Source organism: Astatotilapia calliptera, chromosome 11, assembly GCF_964374335.1.
Source record: "Astatotilapia calliptera chromosome 11, fAstCal68.1, whole genome shotgun sequence".
NCBI lineage: Eukaryota > Metazoa > Chordata > Actinopteri > Cichliformes > Cichlidae > Astatotilapia > Astatotilapia calliptera.
Window position 1 is genome coordinate 4615049 of NC_137432.1, and position 19952 is coordinate 4635000.

The following is a 19952-nucleotide window of genomic DNA, read 5'->3' on the forward strand; positions in this document are numbered from 1 at the left end:
ATAAAATCAGCTAATAATTCTAACTATCTTAGAATGCAATGGCTAGGAATCACTGTAGTCCTGCCTTCACAAAGTTTGGGTTGTACTGTTCTTGACTACAGTTCCCCTTCCATTCTGTAGGGCGTCACTGTGGAGCTCCTGTGTGGTATTGCCACTCTTGGCTCTCACGTGGATGTCAGCTGTCCTGGCCATCACCGACCGGCGTTCTGCGCTCTTCCAGATCCTTTTTGCTGTGTTTGATTCACTGGAAGGCTTTGTCATTGTCATGGTTCACTGCATCCTTCGCAGAGAGGTATATTATAGGAACGCTACCCTATTGTTTTGTTTGTAGTTGTGCGTCCTGTCTAGTACTTCCAGCTGAGATTCTTTGCTGACTACTACCACTGTAGTGGGTGATGTGTTGATTTAATATGTTGAGCTACAGCAAGCTACCATATTATACAATTCTGGATGTCATCTCAGTCAGGTGTGGTGATACTTTCCAAGTCCACTAGGGTCTGCTTGAGTCTCATTGACTTAAATTTTCCCATTGGATAGTGAACATTTAAGAGATGTGACCATGCTAGCCCCGAAAGATGAATTTAGATTATTTAACAAGACATGGACTCATAAATGTTGGTTTCGACTCATTTAGAGTAAAGCGTCATTCGCTTTTATACAAACGTACGTATGAAATGTGTAAAAAATTATCCCTTTCATAATAAAAGCAGGTAAGTTATATTGTCATTTCTCACAAAATGAAAAACCTGTAAGGCATCTCTCATGGAGAGTTTATCAAAGAGTGTTTGATAGCTGAAATGTGACAAACTGTATGATGTATACTTTATTATCTGGGAATCCTAAACTGACCCCACTTAAGCCAATGTGGAGTCAGATCCGCTCGAGCCTGTCGTCTTTATTCATTAAAAGCCTCTACACAGTACTGTATATGTTTAAAAGACGAAAGTTTTAGGCAGGTGAGAAAAAATGATGTTATCAAACAATGCTTTCAAAAATAGAAGTGTTAATCATTTGATTTCATCAATCAAGAAAATGCAGTGAGTGAACAAGAGAGAAATATAAATCAAATTGATATTTGGGGTGACTTCTTCTAGGCACACTTGCACACAGTTTTTGAAGGAACTCAGCTGGTGGTTCTTCCAAACATCTTGGAGAACTAAGCACAGATGTTCTGTGGATGCAGGCTTCCTCACTTCCTTCTGTCTCTTCATGTAATCCCAGACACACTCCATGATCTTGAGATCACGGCTCTGTCTGCCGTACCATTGCTTCCAGTACTTCTTGTTCTTCTTTATGCTGAAGATAGTTCTTAATGACTTTGGCTGTGTGTTTGGTGTCGTCGTCCTGCTGCAGAATACATTTGGAGCCAATAAACAATCATTTATATTTCTGAAAGCATTCTTTGTTTACAGCATTTTTTTTTCCACACCTCCCTAAAACTTTCGCACAGGACTGCATGTCCTATTACTCTGTCTGTATTAAGATCGTGATCTATGCCCTGATGATTTGCCTCAGGTTCAGGAGGCAGTGAAGTGTCGTGTGGTGGACCGACAGGAAGACACCAATGGAGATTCAGGAGGTTCATTTCAGAATGGCCATGCTCAGCTAATGGTATGAAGAGCTAAAATTTGGAGAAATTTGATATGATGTGAGAGAATATTTAAAATAACTAACTCTATGGAATAATAAAGCGCAAAAAGGGGTACGCACTTTTTGCTCCATTCTTGAAATTTTGACTTCTAAACAGCTTGAAAAGGTTCAAGACCTGTGTCCTCCAAATTCTGATCTTCTCATCTCAGAGCACGAGAGAACTAAAGCATATGTTTAATTTTATGGAAAATATACATTTTTTTTTCTTAAATTCTGATCTTGAAAATATTTATAAAAACCCCTCAAGATAACTAACCTAATAGAAATTTATTAAAAATAATGAAGTCAAAGCATTGTTTAGGAAATGGCATCGTGTTAGAATCATGATTAGAATAAAACAATTTAGGAAGAGGTCAGAGTGACTTACAAGAAGAAATTCTACAAAACCCAAAGCTCTTTCTCTTCAGCTTGTATCCAAATAAAAAAAATATAATAAAACTGATTATTAATGAATCTAAGTTTTGTTGATTAGTCTTCATTTTCTCAATGTTTATCTGCCTTTGCTTTAAAAATATACCATCACATTGACTTGATAGCTAAAAGTTAGTGTGCATGTGCCCTGAGCAGGTATTCCATTGATTGATGCAGGCTGGACCATTTCCCTGGTGTCTTTTCCCCATTTCCTGTCTTCACTGCAGTCGCCAAATAAAGGCTTAAAATCCCCCCATATGATATTTTTCCCACGTCTCCACACTTAATCTAATATTTATTGTTTTCTGTCCTCAGACTGACTTTGAGAAAGATGTGGATATGGCTTGCAGATCAGGTAAGCTCCAGGTTGAGCGTGTTTGAGTTTGTGTGTTTGCATTTGATTTGACTTTGGGAACTGTTTCTCAGATGCTACAGATGTCTCTTGTGCCTCCTTCTCTGTATTTTGACTGCGTCAAATTCCTCGTTGTTGTTGGAACAGATGTGAGCCGTGTTCCCTCTCATTTTTGCGCTTGTGCCGTACAGTCAACATCACAGCAGCCTCCCTACGCCAAGGAGCTGTTTTGACAAGAGATGCAGCACATCACTGCTGCGTAACTCCGTTTATCCCAGGCTGATGGGAGTGGGATGAATGTGTGCTGAGCAGTTATATGCAGATAAATATGGCTGTCTGAGCCTCTCCTACACTGATGCTGTGTAATTAAGTCCCTCCCAACAGCGCTGCATCAGATACTGGTTGATGCTCTAAAATCCACTGGGAGTGAAAATCTGATTACCTCTTGAGACAAGATATCAAGAAAAGTGTCTGGAAGAGAAAAGCTATTCAGAAGCAGACAGGCTCAAGCAAGGGAAGACAGAAAAGAGCAGAGAGAAATGAGAGATGTTTAATGTTTGTCAAGAGGGAGCAGGAATGGCAGAAAACGATCAGGGGATGTTTAGTACGGAGCATTGTCTGATGTTGTTCAGCAGCCTCGACCTGGTGCAGGATATGTTTGCTGCCATATGCCAAATGCTGTTATTGTGAAAAAGCTTGGGCCACAAGGTCATCCCGTACCCAGCTGAATGTTACGTTACTCATGTCAAAACTGGTTACAACCTTTTGCTGTAGGAAGCATTTTCCAATGAAAATCTAGTGAAGAAATTCCAGGACTTTACACCGGAAAGCGACACAGAGGTCTGGAGGTTTTTTGTGCACTAAAGCAATACCTTTTAGAAGACGAGCATATTGATAGAACTGCAAGCACTTGTATGTCCTCATGTGGAGAAAAAATACTATACTGTGTGGCTTTGTTTGACTTTCTTCACTCCAGTTCTCTCGCTCTAGGATTTCTGGATGTGTTTAGCAGGTATTCAATGTAGTAATGATGGCAAAACTGAAGTCATAGGCCAAGACTTTATGTAGACAGGCAACACAGGTATTTTTGACAAGTCATCAACAGTACTCGATCCCCTTCTGCTCCAGTCTGCACGCCATATGTCCTTGGGCAAGATACTAACCCCAAGTTGCTCTCCGATGCATCCGTTGGAGTATGAATGTGTACAAATGTTAGATAGAAGAGTATAGAAAAATGTTGTTTGAATGGCTGTGTAAAGCACTTTGAGTGCTCATGGAGTTTAAAAGCTCTATGTAAGAACCAGTCCATTTACAAGTCACTGTAGCATTATTCTTTCTTTTGTCTTTAGTGTCATCCACAATTGAAAAAATCCCATCACTCTTAGTTTGGAAGTTTATTAGTTGCTAACCTTGTCCTTCCATCTTGTATTTTTCCTACCAGCTAGGGGGCTGGCCGGGATATGATTTTCTGCTTCCCCAGAGAGAATCTGTCAGCACTGGAGGTTTTTTTTGTTTGTTTTGTTTTTTCTCTTTGCTCTGGTTACCCACTGTGATCACAACCTGCAGCAGTTAGAGATCAGGTTAAGGTGCTCAACCAGAGCAAGGTGTGTTGCTCTGAAATGCAGTCCAGCAGTAAAATAAGAGACTCATCCAGGATTGTATTGGTTGTCAGACGTAGAGGGAAGAATCTTATAATTTCAGTGATTTAATAATTGATTTATAAAATCTCCTTGTTTCACACAGTGCAAAAGTAATGTGTTTATTACTTACACACATTCCGCTGCTGGTTTCTTCCCGAGATTCCCAGGTGGAGAAATTGCATCTCACACAGCTTTTCTCTCTTTCTGGTCTCTTTAGGCACCATGAAGCGCTCATCCCTCCAGGGGGAGGAGAAGGCCTCCTCTGGGACCCTCACTCTTCAAAAAGGTTCTAATTTTAACACCATGCCGGCCAGCATGGCCAAGGTTCACCTCCAGAATGTGGCCGACTATACGAGCCACACTTTGACGATGCGGAGGGAGAAAGGCGCCACAAAAGGAATCAGTACCGAGCTGCCGGGTGCCAAATCCATCTACATCTGCGATGGCGAACTCTTCAAGCAGCTGGATGGAGATCTGCCTCGAGGGAACGGTGAAGGCAGCAGCTCTGAGGGGGCTGGCAAAGGCCCGGGATATGTCATTCTACCGACAAACAACACGGGCACCCTGAAACCGTCCAAGGGGAAAGAGGAGCAGGCAGCCAAGTATAACATCAGCATTGAGCAGCTGCCTCAGACCAGGCTTATCCACCTGGCTAACCCTGTCAGTGGAGAGCCAGTGCCTGGCTTTGGGCTGAAAAGCCTGCCTGCTGACCAGGTCAGTGTGTCATGCTCTGACAGAGACTCACCTGCGCACAACCTGCAGAATATGCCCAGAGACTCCAAGGTGGCCAACAACATGTGTGACGGAGGAGAGTCTGGAAATTCTGGAGTGGTGTCCAAGAGTGAGACTGTCTCCACACTGTCCATGAGCTCGCTGGAGGTAAGACGGAAAAACCTCTTAATGTATTGAATTATCAGCCTCATACTTCATATTTAACATAATACATGCATGCTGAGTTGTGTTTTGTGCTTATCATAAATTCTCAAATGAACAACCAGATGTAGGCTGTATCGGAGACTGGCATTTTATTATGATTATTTGGTGAATGCTCACATATTTGAGTGAGTTTCCTAATCTGCTAATATGATTTGGTATTGATAGTTTCGATAATATGAATTTAACAATCGAACAATTTTGCTATTTCCTCAGTAAAAGTAGAATTCTGTGTATTCCCATCAGAATAACAACAGACAAACCACTCTCTTCTTTTCAAGCAAAGCATTTGCCATCTTGTCTACCACTGCTAGGTTTCTGTCAATACAACTCTGCAAGGCCTTCGAGTTCTGTAGCTCATACACAAAAATCCCTTTCTTTTCTGGAAGGGTTGTAATGTGAAACAGCCCCAGGACATGGGGACTTTTTGTAAACAGTTGTAGAGAAAGAACATAAAAACACATTTGGAATGAATTATTGAGAGTGCTTCTCAAACAGCAGGGTGGTGGGTACATGACTTTGTTGTTGCTTTGATGGGTTTAGTGATGTGGAAATGGACATCATGCAGAATTTATCATGTGTGATAATATAATTCACAAGTCTCAATGTTCTTTTACTGCCTGTTTGAGAATTTAGGGTTGCATCACTGTGGTGAATGTCACTTTCATTTTTATCACATCGATTTATTATAACTTTCTCACTAAAGGGCTATCAAACTCTAAAGGTGCTGTAGCTTTTTCCTATTAGCGAATGACGCCAAACATTCTGACTGCTACACTACTGTGTTATTTTGCATGGTCTGCAGCCATTCATATAGAAAAATTGGGAAACCAGTGACATTTTTTGTATTTGCTTTCTGGAATCATTTACGTGGCATGGTGCGTGCCACATGTGGTGATGTATGACCACTACAGCATCAGTGATGCTCGAGTGGTCGAGTTAGGAGGATCGCCTAGGGGCAAAAAAGAAAGATTTTGAATTTAAAGAAAAACTTGGCTGCAGCAAAACTTGTTTGTATACGTTGTTGTCTATAGTTCAGGTTTCAGGCTGGTAGTTTTTGCTTTATCTTTTTTTGAGACGAAGCTAAAACTCAGACAGTACATTCTCCCAAAATTTAAACAAAGGGATCCTCATCCACCTAAGAAAGGAGGTCAGAAGGCTCTCTGGATTCCAGCTCTTCAGTAAAATGTGTTGCTGACAAACAGAAGAGGAACACTGGTCTGTGTAGTCCTTCAGCTGCATCTCACAATCCAACAGAAAACAAGTTGTCCTTTTCCCTGAGCTTCACCACTTCAGCTTCAATGAAATTGGGCTGTGTAGTTTTTGTGTAATTTTGCTTGCAAACAGATGGCCAGCATTGATTCTTCTTGTCTTGGTGGACTAATAAAAAACAACATTAATTAGGTCTCCACAGAGATGCACCATCCCACATATTTGTCAGTGCCATTATAATCTCCAATTCACATCACAAGAAGTATCTCAACATTTTGTCACCCGTGTGATGGCGGCATCTTTGAAAAGGTTAGTTTTCATAGAGCTCCTACTGCAGACAGAAGTGGCGGGATAAGATCGCCACAGAGCAGTCAGGCTTCTGCTTGCTGGTGTCTTTTCACTTGGGGGGTAAAACACACTTCTATAATTTGGTGCGAGACGGCAGCTGCCACGGCAACCAGGCAGCCTGAAGGTCAGGTCTTCCTTTACCACTCTGTGACTGAGGACTGAAAGGTCATTCGGTCACAATCTGTTTACTGCAAACTTGTGCCAGCAGGATCAAAATGACCAGCAGCGAACCTCGTTTCCTCCCTCATGACTCACTGCTCTTCTCTGAGTCCCAGAGACGCCCTTTACTAACTACCTAATGTCCACATACGCAGTAAAAACTGCCGAGAAACACTTGCTACTCAAAAAACACACAATATCAAGACACATCTTTAATCTCTCTGTCTCATCTCCCTCCAGAGACGAAAATCACGCTATGCAGAGCTTGACTTTGAGGTAATTTTTAGTCTCTTTGATTCCTACAGAGCTGTTTAGACTTCAAAGCACAACATTTTTGCATACATTTATTTTTAAAATAGGAGTGATGGTCACCTGTGCTGTTTACTTTGTACATAACGTGCAATGTCCCTGTGTAGAAAATAATGCACACCCGGAAACGCCACCAGGACATGTTTCAGGACCTGAACAGGAAGATTCACAGTGCAGACAAGGATAGAGAATCTCCACCTGTTGACGCCAAAGCTGCCAAAAGATGGAGTGTGTCCTCTGCCAGCAGCGACAAGACCAACATGAGTGTAAAGAGTTTAAATTTATTCTGTTCTGCCCCTTCCCTCCCTAATATCTAATGTTCCCCTTTCCTTCTATAATTAGCAAAAATTACCACACTTGCTTGTTGATTTGTAAGTGCAGCCGTTTTCAAAATTGTCATTTTTTTCTATTGCAGTGTGCTATTAATTTTCCCAAAGGAGCCACATGAGAAACTGGGAGGGACACTCCAATAAGCTTAAAAAGAGGTCAAATGATTAATGTGCTGTACTGAATTCTGTATTGGTTTCTCATGTGGAAGGACCCTTGGGAAAATTCACTGCGCACCCCTGTTACAGTGTTAACTTATGCATAGGCATTATTTGTGTATGGCCATATAATCTCCAACTACAAACCGAACCGAATACACATAATATTGCCCAATTCAGATACTTCGGAGATACATATATATGTCGTACACTGTGTGAACGACGTGCTTAATTGTGTTGTGCATGAGTTTAAACTAATGAGTGCAGCAATTAGTTCACTTGACAAAAAATGACACAGGATTTGACACTAATTGTCTTCTTACCTGTGGAATTTGCAATTTGTTGAGTCTCTGACTGCATATACCAAGGACTTATGCAGTAAAGACAATTTATCAACAATAACATGAAATTATAACACCAAAGGTTGCACCGAGCTACCTAGATAGAAGCATTTCAATGAATCCTTCTTCTACTAGCTGAAAATTCTTTGGTGTTTTCTCTGTTTTTGCTGCTTGGCCAAGGCAGCTGCTAAGGAAGAGACATGTTCCTGTTTTTAAGTATACCATTTATGCTCATAAAAGTTGTAGATGTCCATGCGAACAAAATACTGAATTTTAGTATGTATGCAATTTTAGATGCAGCATCTCTTTCCAAGCAGTCAGTTTCATATGTAAATATTTGTGACAGAAATAGAAGTATAAAATTGAAATTGATGCTATGAAACTGAAATGGAGGTACCACATCAAAGTTCTGGTAGTAAATGTAGCTTATATATAGATTCTGAAAATAACAAAAAAAATATGTAGAATGGTGGTGCAGGATCTGCGTGCAACCAGGGCAACCCCCACCTCCCTCCATACTAATGCCAAGATGTGAAACATTTAAATGGGACAGATGATTTGTTTAAAGTACTTTGGTACTTTAGCTTGTCATAAATATTGTGCACCCACAGGCATGAGAACATAAGAAAAGAAAGGTTGGCTTCAGCTGGCTCCTTTCATAAGGCCACACTCTGGGTGTAATGTTACTTGTAAACTTCTGATAAGCTTGGAAGTATGGTGCTAGGAGCATCCCTAATTGTGTGTATGGTTGATAATAAATGCCCCGTTTTCATGGATAACGAGCTGACACATTTAGACAACAATGCCACTTGTTGCTGCAGCAGATAGCGACACATCAGATTTTAGTCACAACATGTTGAATTTTGGTTAAATGGGTTTCAATTCTTTAACTGATAATAAAGTTGACCCAGCCATCACAACCTTAATTGTGTAATAAAATGCTTCCCACAGAGGCTGTTTATTTTTTTAGGAATTGTATGACTGTCCCATGGCCCTGACCATCTTTCTTGCTTCAGTAAAGCATGAGCTGTGATAGAAAGGGTAGCGACTGCCTTTTTGATGGTCTTAATGTTTGGAAGAGTAAATTTGATCAGACGATTGTAAAACTGTCAAGCATGGTGATGGTAGCATAATGCTTACAGTGGTACTGGTATATTGTATATTGAATTGAATAATGAAGAAGGACGACTACCTCCCATTCTCCGTTTTTAAAGCAGGCTAACCTTAAGCTTGGCTAATGGCCTTCCCAAAGCGTCAAAACATGAACCTTATTGGAAATTTGTGGACTAGGCTTAAAAGCCAGGTTCAGTAAAGCCATCAAAATTTAATTAGGGGTGTCAAACCTATGGCCCGGAGCAATATCTGACTCGAGATCCAGTCTGCAATATAATTTCATATAGAGCTGGGCGATAGAACGATAACGATATGTATCGCGATATAACTTTTACTCGATAGAGAAATTAAACTATCGTGATAGAGCTCGCCGCTCTTGTCCTCTTAAAAAAAAAAAAAAAAAAAAAAAGGTCAGCCAATCCAAATTAAGTAGCGCAGAGCCGAACCAATCACAGCCGCAGCGTCACGTCGCGTGACTTGTTATGTAAAGCACAAGTGCCAAGCCGCACGTGTGTTTGTTTGGGAAGCAGCCAGCGCGTAATGGAGGAAATGAGTAGTGTGCCGACTAGAAAAATCAACCGAGCGTGACCTTAAGAGAAAACAGATGATGGTTCCAACGCCGGAGAGATTGTCGAACGGAAGAGCCATAGAAGTTCCGTAGTGTGAAGGTATTTCGGCTATTTCAAGTCTGACAAAAAACAGAGTAGCGTGCACTGTAAATTGTGCTGAAAGCAAGTCTGGAAATACAATAAACTGGTGCATGCGTCACACTGCGCCACGTTATTGTTTCGGTGAAATGAATTTCTACAATACTGTTACTGTTCATTCTACTCTCTGCAGTGTTTAAATGCTTACATATACACACAGTTACTGTCCCTCCACACATACGACTCGGTTCTGCTTCTATGCCCCAGCTTTGTTTACTTTTTCCCACCGAGGCTTCTAGACTTCTGATTGGCCAACATTTCTGCACAGTTAGGAATCTAGCGCCACCTGCTGCTTTGGCATGTTCATAGCAGCGTTTTCCTTCATTTCTGCCTTTATGTGTGGACGGAATTATTTTTTAAAACGAAAACGGAAAATCTCAGTTTTCAAAAATACCCGTGTACGCGTGGACGTAGCCTCAGTCTCTGACTGGAAGCGCTAATTCATCATTCGGCTTTTGTCAGACTAAAGTAACTGTTAAAACTGTTTGAAAAGCTCAGCTATACAACAAGGAGAGATTGAGAATTTCCTTTTAGTTCTCAGTTTATTTGATATTGAAAAAAGTTAGTCAGTTTTGTCTGTTCTTCTGTAAAACAAACTAAGATTTATTTTTAGAATTAATATTTTGTTTCTAAGTGGAATTGACAATTTAGTAGTCTGTTTCGTTTGTTCTATTTTGAAACTTAAACGCTTTAGCGGCTGCCTTTTGTGTAGTTTGTAATATTTGCCTTTATTTATCTGAAAAAGTCTCATGTTCCTTAAGTACATCTACCCTGTTGAACTTATTATGGGAAATAAATATTTAAATAAAAACAAGCTGCTGATTATTTCACATTTTACTTGTGAGCAACGGCACATTTAAATCTTACAAATATAGTTATTTGGCTTATATCGTGATATATATCGTTATCGCCTGAAATGAAAAAAACATATCGTGATATGAAAAAATCTCATAACGCCCAGCTCTAATTTCATATATCAGTTATTAGTGGCTCATCATTATGTGAAAGTCCAATCTTCAGCCCTGCTGAGATCCATACAAGGTAGGGGGGGGCCGCACACCATGCGGCCAATCACATGCAAAGACAGACCGGGATCATACCATTATGTGAAAGAAGGATGGGGTGCAGATGTTCCAGAGACAAAACAAGACTGCAAAGCTGAGTACAGAATTTATAAAAATGAAACCCGTTTTTATTTTCAGCCATTTTGCAGTGTGGAAGTCAAAAGGTTTCAGACTTGTCCAGGCCTTAGACCTCATTTGTGTTCTTCATAGTCTCACAGGCCTGACTCAATTTATAATTCTTAACTTGTTTGATCTGCTGCTCACCACAAACAAGCACAAGCAAAAATTTTGGACTTTTAACTGCAGTTTCTCCTACTGATGAAAACCTCCCTTATGGTCGTTCAGGTTTTTTACAACCTGAACAGTTAAAACAAACAAAAAGCTGGACAGTCTGGGCAATGAGCTACCAGATTTTTTTTCCATAATTTTGCACATTTATTTCTTATAATTTACGTCAAAAAGAGTCGTGCTGACAGATTTCTTTCTTTGTCACAGCAGCGTTTTCTTTGCCATATAGAACAATTATTAAAAATGTAACTTCTTTACATTGACAGAATGGGGAGTTTCACTGGTCTGGCCACTTAAGGTCAAAGTGTGGGCCACAATGTAAAATGAGCTCGACACCCCTGATTTAAATAACTCTACCAGTTCTTCCAAGAAATATCAGAATTATGCCAAAAGCTAGTTGATGGCTACCAAATCATCTGGTCGAGGTGGAACTTGCTAATGGACATTTAATGAAATATTAGTGGGTGTTTATGTATATATTTGACCTATATTTATGCTTTTGAAACATCAAATTTTTTTTTAAATCATTAAAAAATGTGTGCTATATAGTCATTCCATCCTGAAAAAGAACAGTCAAGAGAAATCATTAAAAGTCCTAATTTACCATGATAATCATGACCATAATAACTTTTGACCACAACTGTAATTAAACATTTTGCATCTACTCAGTATAGATTGAATCAACAATCTACGTCCATTCTGTGGTCATTAGAGTTATAAGTATAGGTATTGTTTTAGGAAGTAGGCGAATAATATATTTGCTTCTGCTAATGAAATTTGGATAAGAACTCATGTGGCATTGTCTCACATTGATGCTGGAGCTGAGAGGTGATTAGCTTAGCTTTGCATAAAGAATGAAACTATGAGGGGCAAGTTTGGAATCAAGCAGAGAGGTAATTCTGTCTCATAACTTCCCACATAAACAGAATTGACAGATTCTGTTTGTGTTCTGTATGGACTGACCCCTTTGACAGTGAAGGCTCACATGAGGACTCTGGCATTTACAGTTTGTTTACAAATGACTCTCTCAGAATTATTTCCAACTAATAAACTATAGGTGTGTGGCAAATTCTAAGAACAATTTGAAGCATCAACACCTACAAGAATGCATCTGTTAGGTCTGTTATGCTGTGGGGTGGATTTGGGTGCACTTGTCCTGATAGAGGGGACCAAGTCAATACACACTTGTCCTGAGTGGTCTCCTTTATCATATGATGAAACATTTCTTTCTGTCCTGGTGGGAGGGGTCTCTTCCAGAATAACTCACTGAACAGTGTTTCATCATTCAAACCATTCAGTAAACCTACTGAATGGTTTGAATAGCATGCCATTGATGTGAATCATATACTCTGATCTTAAGTTACCAGAGTAACGTACTATGACACATGTAAGAGTTTTCATGTCATAAATCTCTTTTATACTGGATAAATGACTATGGCAACTTATGCACATAATATTTACTCATGGCTTTGCAAGCAAGCGGTGATGTTTCTGTATTGATTCCTTTTATTAGTTGATTCTCAGAGAGAATACATGCAAACTCGATGAAGTATACGTTGTACTTTAACAAACAAAGCAGTGCATTACAGTTACAGCAGTGCAGACTGTATGTAAATAAGTAATGCAGAAAATATATAGGTTAAATATTCTGTTTGTTCCTGATTTGCTGCCAAGTCTATATGATGCTGAATTTCAGTAAATCAAACACAGATTACGGAACGGCTCCATTGTCCATCCATCACATTAGAACAAATGGCAGCACAATATGATAGGCTGCTGTTAATATAGTAATAACTTATTGATTTACAACAGCTTTGCTGTCTTGCCTTACTTGAGTCCAGTGATAATTTTTTTCTTTATATCTCTCCATGATCTGACTGAAGTAGGTGGACATCGATCAGTTCAATTTGAGTGGAAGACGAGCCAAACAATGCTTCAATTACTGTTTTATATGAGCACTCACAACGGTTGAAGCACAAAGCCTTGACTAACAAAGAAAATAAATATCCCAACCCAGGTTAAACAGCACTCTCCATTATTGTTATCCAAACACCAAATGAGAGTATATGCTTTAAAGAACTCGTGTTCCACACTTCAACTAGAGGTCAGAAGTAAAGAGCATGTGGTTTTTATCACTGTATAGGGGCCTAACGAGACCTGATATTGTGTTTTTTCTTTGTCACCCATCTGCATGTAAAATTTGAGAACTTTGTTGTTCACTTTAAATAACAATTATTACAGTTTATGATGTTCAGCTTACAAAATTGTGAGTTTGAAGGTTTTACCTACAAATGCACATTGGGTGTTGTCGTCACCCTGGTGGGTGGGTGGGAAGGGAGTTTGGACACCCAAGTTTGTGAATGTGAAAACTCGAAAATGAGGCAATATAGGAGTTTCAAACTGATACCAAAGGTGTGTCCACTCAAAATCTCAGACAAGTTTGCATCTCAGTGACCTCGACCTCAAGGTCAAGATCAAAGGTCAAATTTCCTGGAAATCTTGTGAATTGAAATTACCTAGTTTAGGCTGTACGGTACCACTAGCTGCCGCCAGTATTTTTACATTTAGAAAGAGGTAGACAAAATCTTCTACAAAACTGTGCTACAAAGTGTCCTAATGCTAATCTCAGCTTCATATGGGATCATTGGGGATCTTTAAGTAAGGGTTAGGGTTGGGTTTTTTGCTTATCAACCTATTAAATACTGTTGGCATAGTTTAAGGAGATAGAGGAGTGAAGTCTCATACATTCATTTTGGCATGACTTTTTTTATGTTGTTGTTTTTTTCATATAACTTCATATTAACATAACTCTGCCAGTAACCCTAGATGGGTCTCTGGTGACCGGTTGAACGTTAACAATTTGAAATGCTAGACTGATTCTGTAAGGGTATAATAAATTGACTGAAAAAGGTGAGGAAGAGCCCCCAAAATAGCTAAAGTACATCAGCGATTCTAAGAGATGAGACAAACCAACTTTTTTCTTATGTCCGTTTCCCCTCAGGACAAACAGCAGACCCCGAGCAAGAGGGCGTGGGAAGGCATTCGTAAGACCAACTCACCCCCGTCCTGGGTGCGGAAGGACCTGGAGACAGTGGCGGCCTCCCCTCTTGAGCTGCAGACAGTAGAGTGGGAGAAGACCAGTGCAACCATTCCTCTTGTGGGCCAGGAGATCATGGACCTGCAGACAGAGGTGTGACCCAGATTCTGGCTCACACTAAACAATTCCACTTTCGCTCCAGAGCTCTCAGACAACCAAGCAGACACACGACACACATACTGCCCTACTGTGTACTTCTATTCAAAGGGTGGATGTAGCCAAGACCGTGAGGGGGCAAGGAGGGCAAGGAAAAGAGTCACGATTACAGAAAATCAAGTTAATGAATTAAAGAGAGAATGAGATAACGGTGTCTCATTCTCTGTTTCATTTGATGTTTTTGAAGTCACCAATTACTGGTCATCTTCCTGTATATGATCTTCAGGCTTACGCTGGAGACAGATTGCCAAAGTAGCAGACAAAGCTGCTATATGTGCATCATTAAGTCATGTAATAAACAGCATAGCAAAGGTAATCACACGATGTTTACCCCTGTATTAAATGGTTACGATGTAATAATCATGATTATGTCTCTTTATTTTCACTGTTGAGAGTATTGTTGCATTGCTGTTCTGCTCTCTTTATTCCTGACCAAATTCTGATGTTGTATGCAGCTCAACATGCCTCTGAATTTCTCTCTTTTTCAACATAAGACTTGGGAAGAAAAAATTCACACGGCATTTGAGGAGGCAGACTGCCAAACATACACCCATATGTGCCCCTCAGTGCCGCTCCCTGCTCCCCAACAATCTCTAACGCCTTATCCCACCCCTCACGATAGTAGGCCAAGGCTCACCCTGCAGCGACAAGGGAAAAAACGGGGGAGAGTGAGAAAAAGAAATCCAAAACATCACGTTGAGCCAAAATGGAAAGTTGCCTTCTCATCGACGGACACCTCAGAGATGGTGGAGCGCATGCCGGCGGGCTTTGCGCTCTGTTCGCTTTTCAACCTCAATACCGCCTAAAAGAGGGACAACGTGGACGTCCAAAAGGAGTACAGCAAACACGAGTTGGTTGGGTCAGTTTCTTGATGTACAAGCAGGCTTGATACAGTTAATGCAAACATGATGCTAAGGGAAAAAAGGTATTACTGTGTGTGTATATGTGTGTGTGCGCGCACTGAAAAAATGGAAGATGAGTAAATCCATAGATCTATCGATATATATGTTATGATGATTACAGATAATGACACATACAAGGTAGAGTAATATAAAGGATGGTGGTTGCACACAGAGAAAGCACAAGGCTCATTTGGAGTCCTGATGTACAGCATTGTAATTATTTCAACAGAGTTCTACAGAATGGATTTTAGCCTATAAATATCTTTCTTACTGTGCTTGGGGATAGTTGTCATCATTATTATAAATATGAACATGATTATTCTGATACCAGTCCTTCCTTCCCCTCCCCCTGTCCTTTCAGGGTATTGGACTATACGAGTGTTCTGTATCACAGTGTAACAGTGTGTGTTTTGATATCACCGCCAGTCACTCCCTCAGATCTGTATTTGTCGAAAAAACCCTGACTGCCGACCTCTGCGCTCCTGCTTCCTCTGACCTCTGATTTGCGCCCCACCCTGGCACACACACACACACACACTCTCTCTCTCTCCTCCCCTCACTCCTGTTTTTATTTCACTGGGGTCGCCTTTTTGTTAATGTACAGTTTTCAGAGCACAAAATGAATGTGTCTTATTTCTAATAAAAGCATATCTATATAATAAAATAACACAAGTCTGCTTATTTTCTTACACAGTCATTCATCATAATACATCATGTGATCTTACAAAATGATTTGTTTTTGTTATTGTTTTGCCAACAGTCTCTCGTGAGCATTTGTGAAATACAACATTTAATCTATTTGTGTTCTTGAATGTCAATTTGTACAGAAATGCATTTCTATTTTTAATGGCTATTGATCTGAGTCCATCAACTTAAAGTGAAATTATTTCAAAGGTGAAAGTTTTGCTGTTTTTGTTTTGGTGTAAGTCAATTTACTCATCAAACTTGAAACTTCAGTTTTAGTCCTGCACAGAGTTCATTAGTTTCCCATTTTCTGTGGTACTAAGATGCCATTACATGTTGAATTTGTGTAGGTGTGGGCAAAACACTTGGTTTGATTCAGAAAATAAAACCTGAACTGACAATGTGGCATGGATATTGTAAATGGACTGGTTCTTACATAGTGCTATTCTACCCTACCTGAGCACTCAGAAAGCCCTTAAGCTAAATGAGGCATCCCTGACATTCACACTCTGATGGATGCATCGGAGAGGAATTATGTTATGAACTATGTTGTCCCAGGATATTTGGGATACAGAGAGGAGCAGACAGTGACTGAACCACCAACCTTCTGATTAGTAGAGGAGCTGCTCTACCTCCTGAGCTGAGGAGAGCCACATCCTGTATATTAAACTTTACATTTAAACTAAACAAATGACAAATCAAAAGTGATTCCTGTAAAGCAAATACTTAAAAGTAGTTGTAGAAAAACATAGACAAGCTAAAGACATGCAGCAGAATAAGAGGGTGCAGGAGAGGAGTAAGACAGTAAGAGAGCAGTGAATAGGGAATAGCAGTGAATCAATGCACGGCTTGGGCTATGGTGCCAGTCTCCTGGAGAGGGGCTGGACTCTGTCACAGTCTGGAGTTGCCCTTGGTGAGAAACTGTGGGCTTGGGTGGGTATCGTAGTATCCGCGTCCTTTGTGAGGTATTCCGACATGTCCCACTGGGAGAAGGCCCTGGGGCAGACTCAGGACACGCTAGAGATCATCTCTCGGCTGGCCTGGGTGTTCTCCGTAACAAGATGGAGGAGGTGACAGGGGAGAGGGAGGTCTGGGCTTCTCTGCTTAGGCTGCTGCACCCGCGACCCAGCCCCGGATAAGCGGAAGAAGATGGATAGATAACAATATGATGTAACAATAATTTTATGAATAGTAGCAGTATTGATAGTTATTCAACTCAAGGAATGTTCATTAAGTTTTCTTTATTGTATTTTAACACCGTCGCCATCTGAGTATTGTTTTGAGCTTACCACTCATTAGTCATTCATTAATCACTCAAGACTCCCTTAAAATATTTTTGTATGCGTTTTTTTAGACATTGCATAAAAACAAACTTCACAAACCTTTGTTTGTTCTGTACAAGTAAAAAAAAAACTAATAGTTCTTTAGAATTGTTAATTCATTTGCATGTTTACTGATACTATATAAACCAGTTTGTGTGAGCATTGTAACGTCTTCTTTTTACAAAGAAAATGCAGTGTGTTCACTTTTAGTACACAAGCTTATAGCAGGGACATAAGATGGCTTCAGAAAAATTTACTTTAAGATACATTTAAGAAAAAAAAATAGCACAGGAAATTCAGTCTTGTTCTATATGAAGTTTTTAAGCTCTTTTTACACCTTGTAATGTGTCCTTGTTGAACTTTTTGTGGGTGATCTGCACTACTGCAACCCAGCTTTGACAATTAGATGTTTCTCTGTGCTGCGATGGAAACTCTCTGATGTGGCCAGTATGCAATCAGCCAGTTTCACAGTCAGCACTTGAAATTATCCTTAGGCCACTTTTGTGAAACGTTAGTTTGTAAGCTAGAGTTTTTTTGGCCTTTCATGTTATCTTATACCACTGTGTAATATTGCCACATGTTCGCTAGTTGTATATACTGTAGTAGTGAAATAATGTCTTGCAGAAACATCACCTAATCACTCAGCTAATCAGATATCACCAGAATATGTTTTTTCTTTATCAAAGCACAGCATTTGTTAAGTTGGGCAAGTAATAATTAAAATCACAAAGAAATGTGTTAAAAAGTGTTAATTCAGGCAAAAAACCTACCCATATGGAAAAGAAATAGAAAACACTTCTAAAAGACTTGAATCAGATGTGGCCTACTTCATATAGTGAATCATATAAGGCTTCTATGATTTACTCATGAAAGTGGCCACTTTCTCATTACTTTCTTACAGTGGGGCAAAAAAGTATTTAGTCAGCCACTTCAACTGTGAGAGACAGAATGTGAAAAAAAAAATCCATGAATCCACATGGTAGGATTTGTAAAGAATTAATTCGTAAATCAGGGTGGAAAATAAGTATTTGGTCAATAACAAAAATACAACTCAATACTTTGTAACATAACCTTTGTTGGCAATAACAGAGGTCAAACGTTTAATATAGGTCTTTACCAGGTTTGCACACACAGTAGCTGGTATTTTGGCCCATTCCTCCATGCAGATCTTCTCGAGAGCAGTGATGTTTTGGGGCTGTCGCCGAGCAACACGGTGTTAGATTATAATATCATTTAGGTATTGCCCGTAGTGCTGCATTAACATCATCTAGCAGACCTTCTGAGGGTACTTCACGTAATCTTGGTAACCGGCTACGGGGGATCCAGGTTTCAAGCTTGGCCATGATCCTATTTTTCAGGTCAGTTCCTCTCGCACTCAACGATCCTTCTCCTATCGCACTTGGGGCTATGTACCCAATCTCGGGTGGGGGTGATGATATCTCCCCCCTGACCTGGCGTCCTGACTCCTCCTTGCCGTAGCATTTGTGTTGTACCTCGTCAATCTCTAGCTGTGAGAGCAGTCCCTTCTTTCGAATGTTGGAACACTGAGCTACTAGTTGTTTCGCCGTCATTGTGGATGTTGGGTATCGAAGAATCCATAGGTCCCTCATCCTATTCATGTAGCCCCTTCCGCCGGGGTTACTTGCGTAGTAGCATTCCAACAACGCCCTGTTTTCGTCCCTTGCCCACCGATGCCTTCTTGTATATATATGTATATGTGTATATATATATACAAAAAAAAACACCCAGCACGCCCCTGCGGGCGGTTTATCCTTCAAGCTCGGGTCCTCTACCAGAGGCCTGGGAGCTTGAGGGTCCTGCGCAGTATCTTAGCTGTTCCCAGGTCTGCGCTCTTCTGGACAGAGATCTCCGATGTTATTCCCGGGATCTGCTGGAGCCACTCGCCTAGCTTGGGAGTCACCGCACCTAGTGCTCCGATTACCACGGGGACCACCGTTACCTTCACCCTCCACATCCTCTCGAGCTCTTCTCTGAGCCCTTGGTATTTCTCCAGCTTCTCGTGTTCCTTCTTCCTGATATTGCTGTCATTCGGAACCGCTACATCGATCACTACGGCCGTCTTCTTCTGTTTGTCTACCACCACTATGTCCGGTTGGTTAGCCACCACCATTTTGTCCGTCTGTATCTGGAAGTCCCACAGGATCTTAGCTCGGTCATTCTCCACCACCCTTGGGGGCATCTCCCATTTTGACCTCGGGACTTCTAGGTTATACTCGGCACAGATGTTCCTGTACACTATGCCGGCCACTTGGTTATGGCGTTCCATGTATGCCTTGCCTGCTAGCATCTTGCACCCTGCTGTTATGTGCTGGATTGTCTCTGGGGCATCTTTACACAGCCTGCACCTGGGGTCTTGCCTGGTGTGATAGACCCCAGCCTCTATGGATCTTGTACTCAGAGCTTGTTCTTGTGCTGCCATGATTAGTGCCTCTGTGCTGTCTTTCAGTCCAGCTTTGTCCAGCCACTGGTAGGATTTCTGGATATCAGCCACCTCCTCTATCTGCCGGTGGTACATACCGTGCAGGGGCCTGTCCTTCCATGATGGTTCCTCGTCTCCCTCCTCTTTCTTGGGTTTCTGCTGCCTGAGGTATTCACTGAGCACTCGGTCAGTTGGGGCCATCTTCCCAATGTATTCTTGGATGTTCCTTGTCTCATCCTGGACTGTGGTGCTGACACTCACCAGTCCCCGGCCCCCTTCCTTCCGCTTAGTGTACAGCCTCAGGGTGCTGGACTTGGGGTGAAACCCTCCATGCATGGT

General features: G+C 40.9%; 1 protein-coding gene across 9 annotated transcripts in view; it reads left to right on the forward strand.

The window, feature by feature from the left end:
- The window catches only part of adgrb1a (adhesion G protein-coupled receptor B1a), a 207871-nt gene extending 192040 nt beyond the window's left edge, over positions 1-15831 (forward strand). For 8 of the 9 annotated variants that reach the window (XM_026184575.2, XM_026184580.2, XM_026184584.2 and 5 more), the window contains 7 exons: positions 121-292; positions 1516-1611; positions 2377-2416; positions 4271-4932; positions 6946-6981; positions 7122-7280; positions 14014-15831. In XM_026184575.2, the coding sequence (XP_026040360.2) occupies positions 121-292; positions 1516-1611; positions 2377-2416; positions 4271-4932; positions 6946-6981; positions 7122-7280; positions 14014-14208 (1360 nt within the window). In that variant the 3' untranslated portion in view covers positions 14209-15831. The remainder of the gene's footprint in view (positions 1-120; positions 293-1515; positions 1612-2376; positions 2417-4270; positions 4933-6945; positions 6982-7121; positions 7281-14013) is intronic. The other variant, XM_080307750.1, reaches the window with a different exon arrangement.
- The last annotated feature ends 4121 nt before the right edge of the window (positions 15832-19952 follow it).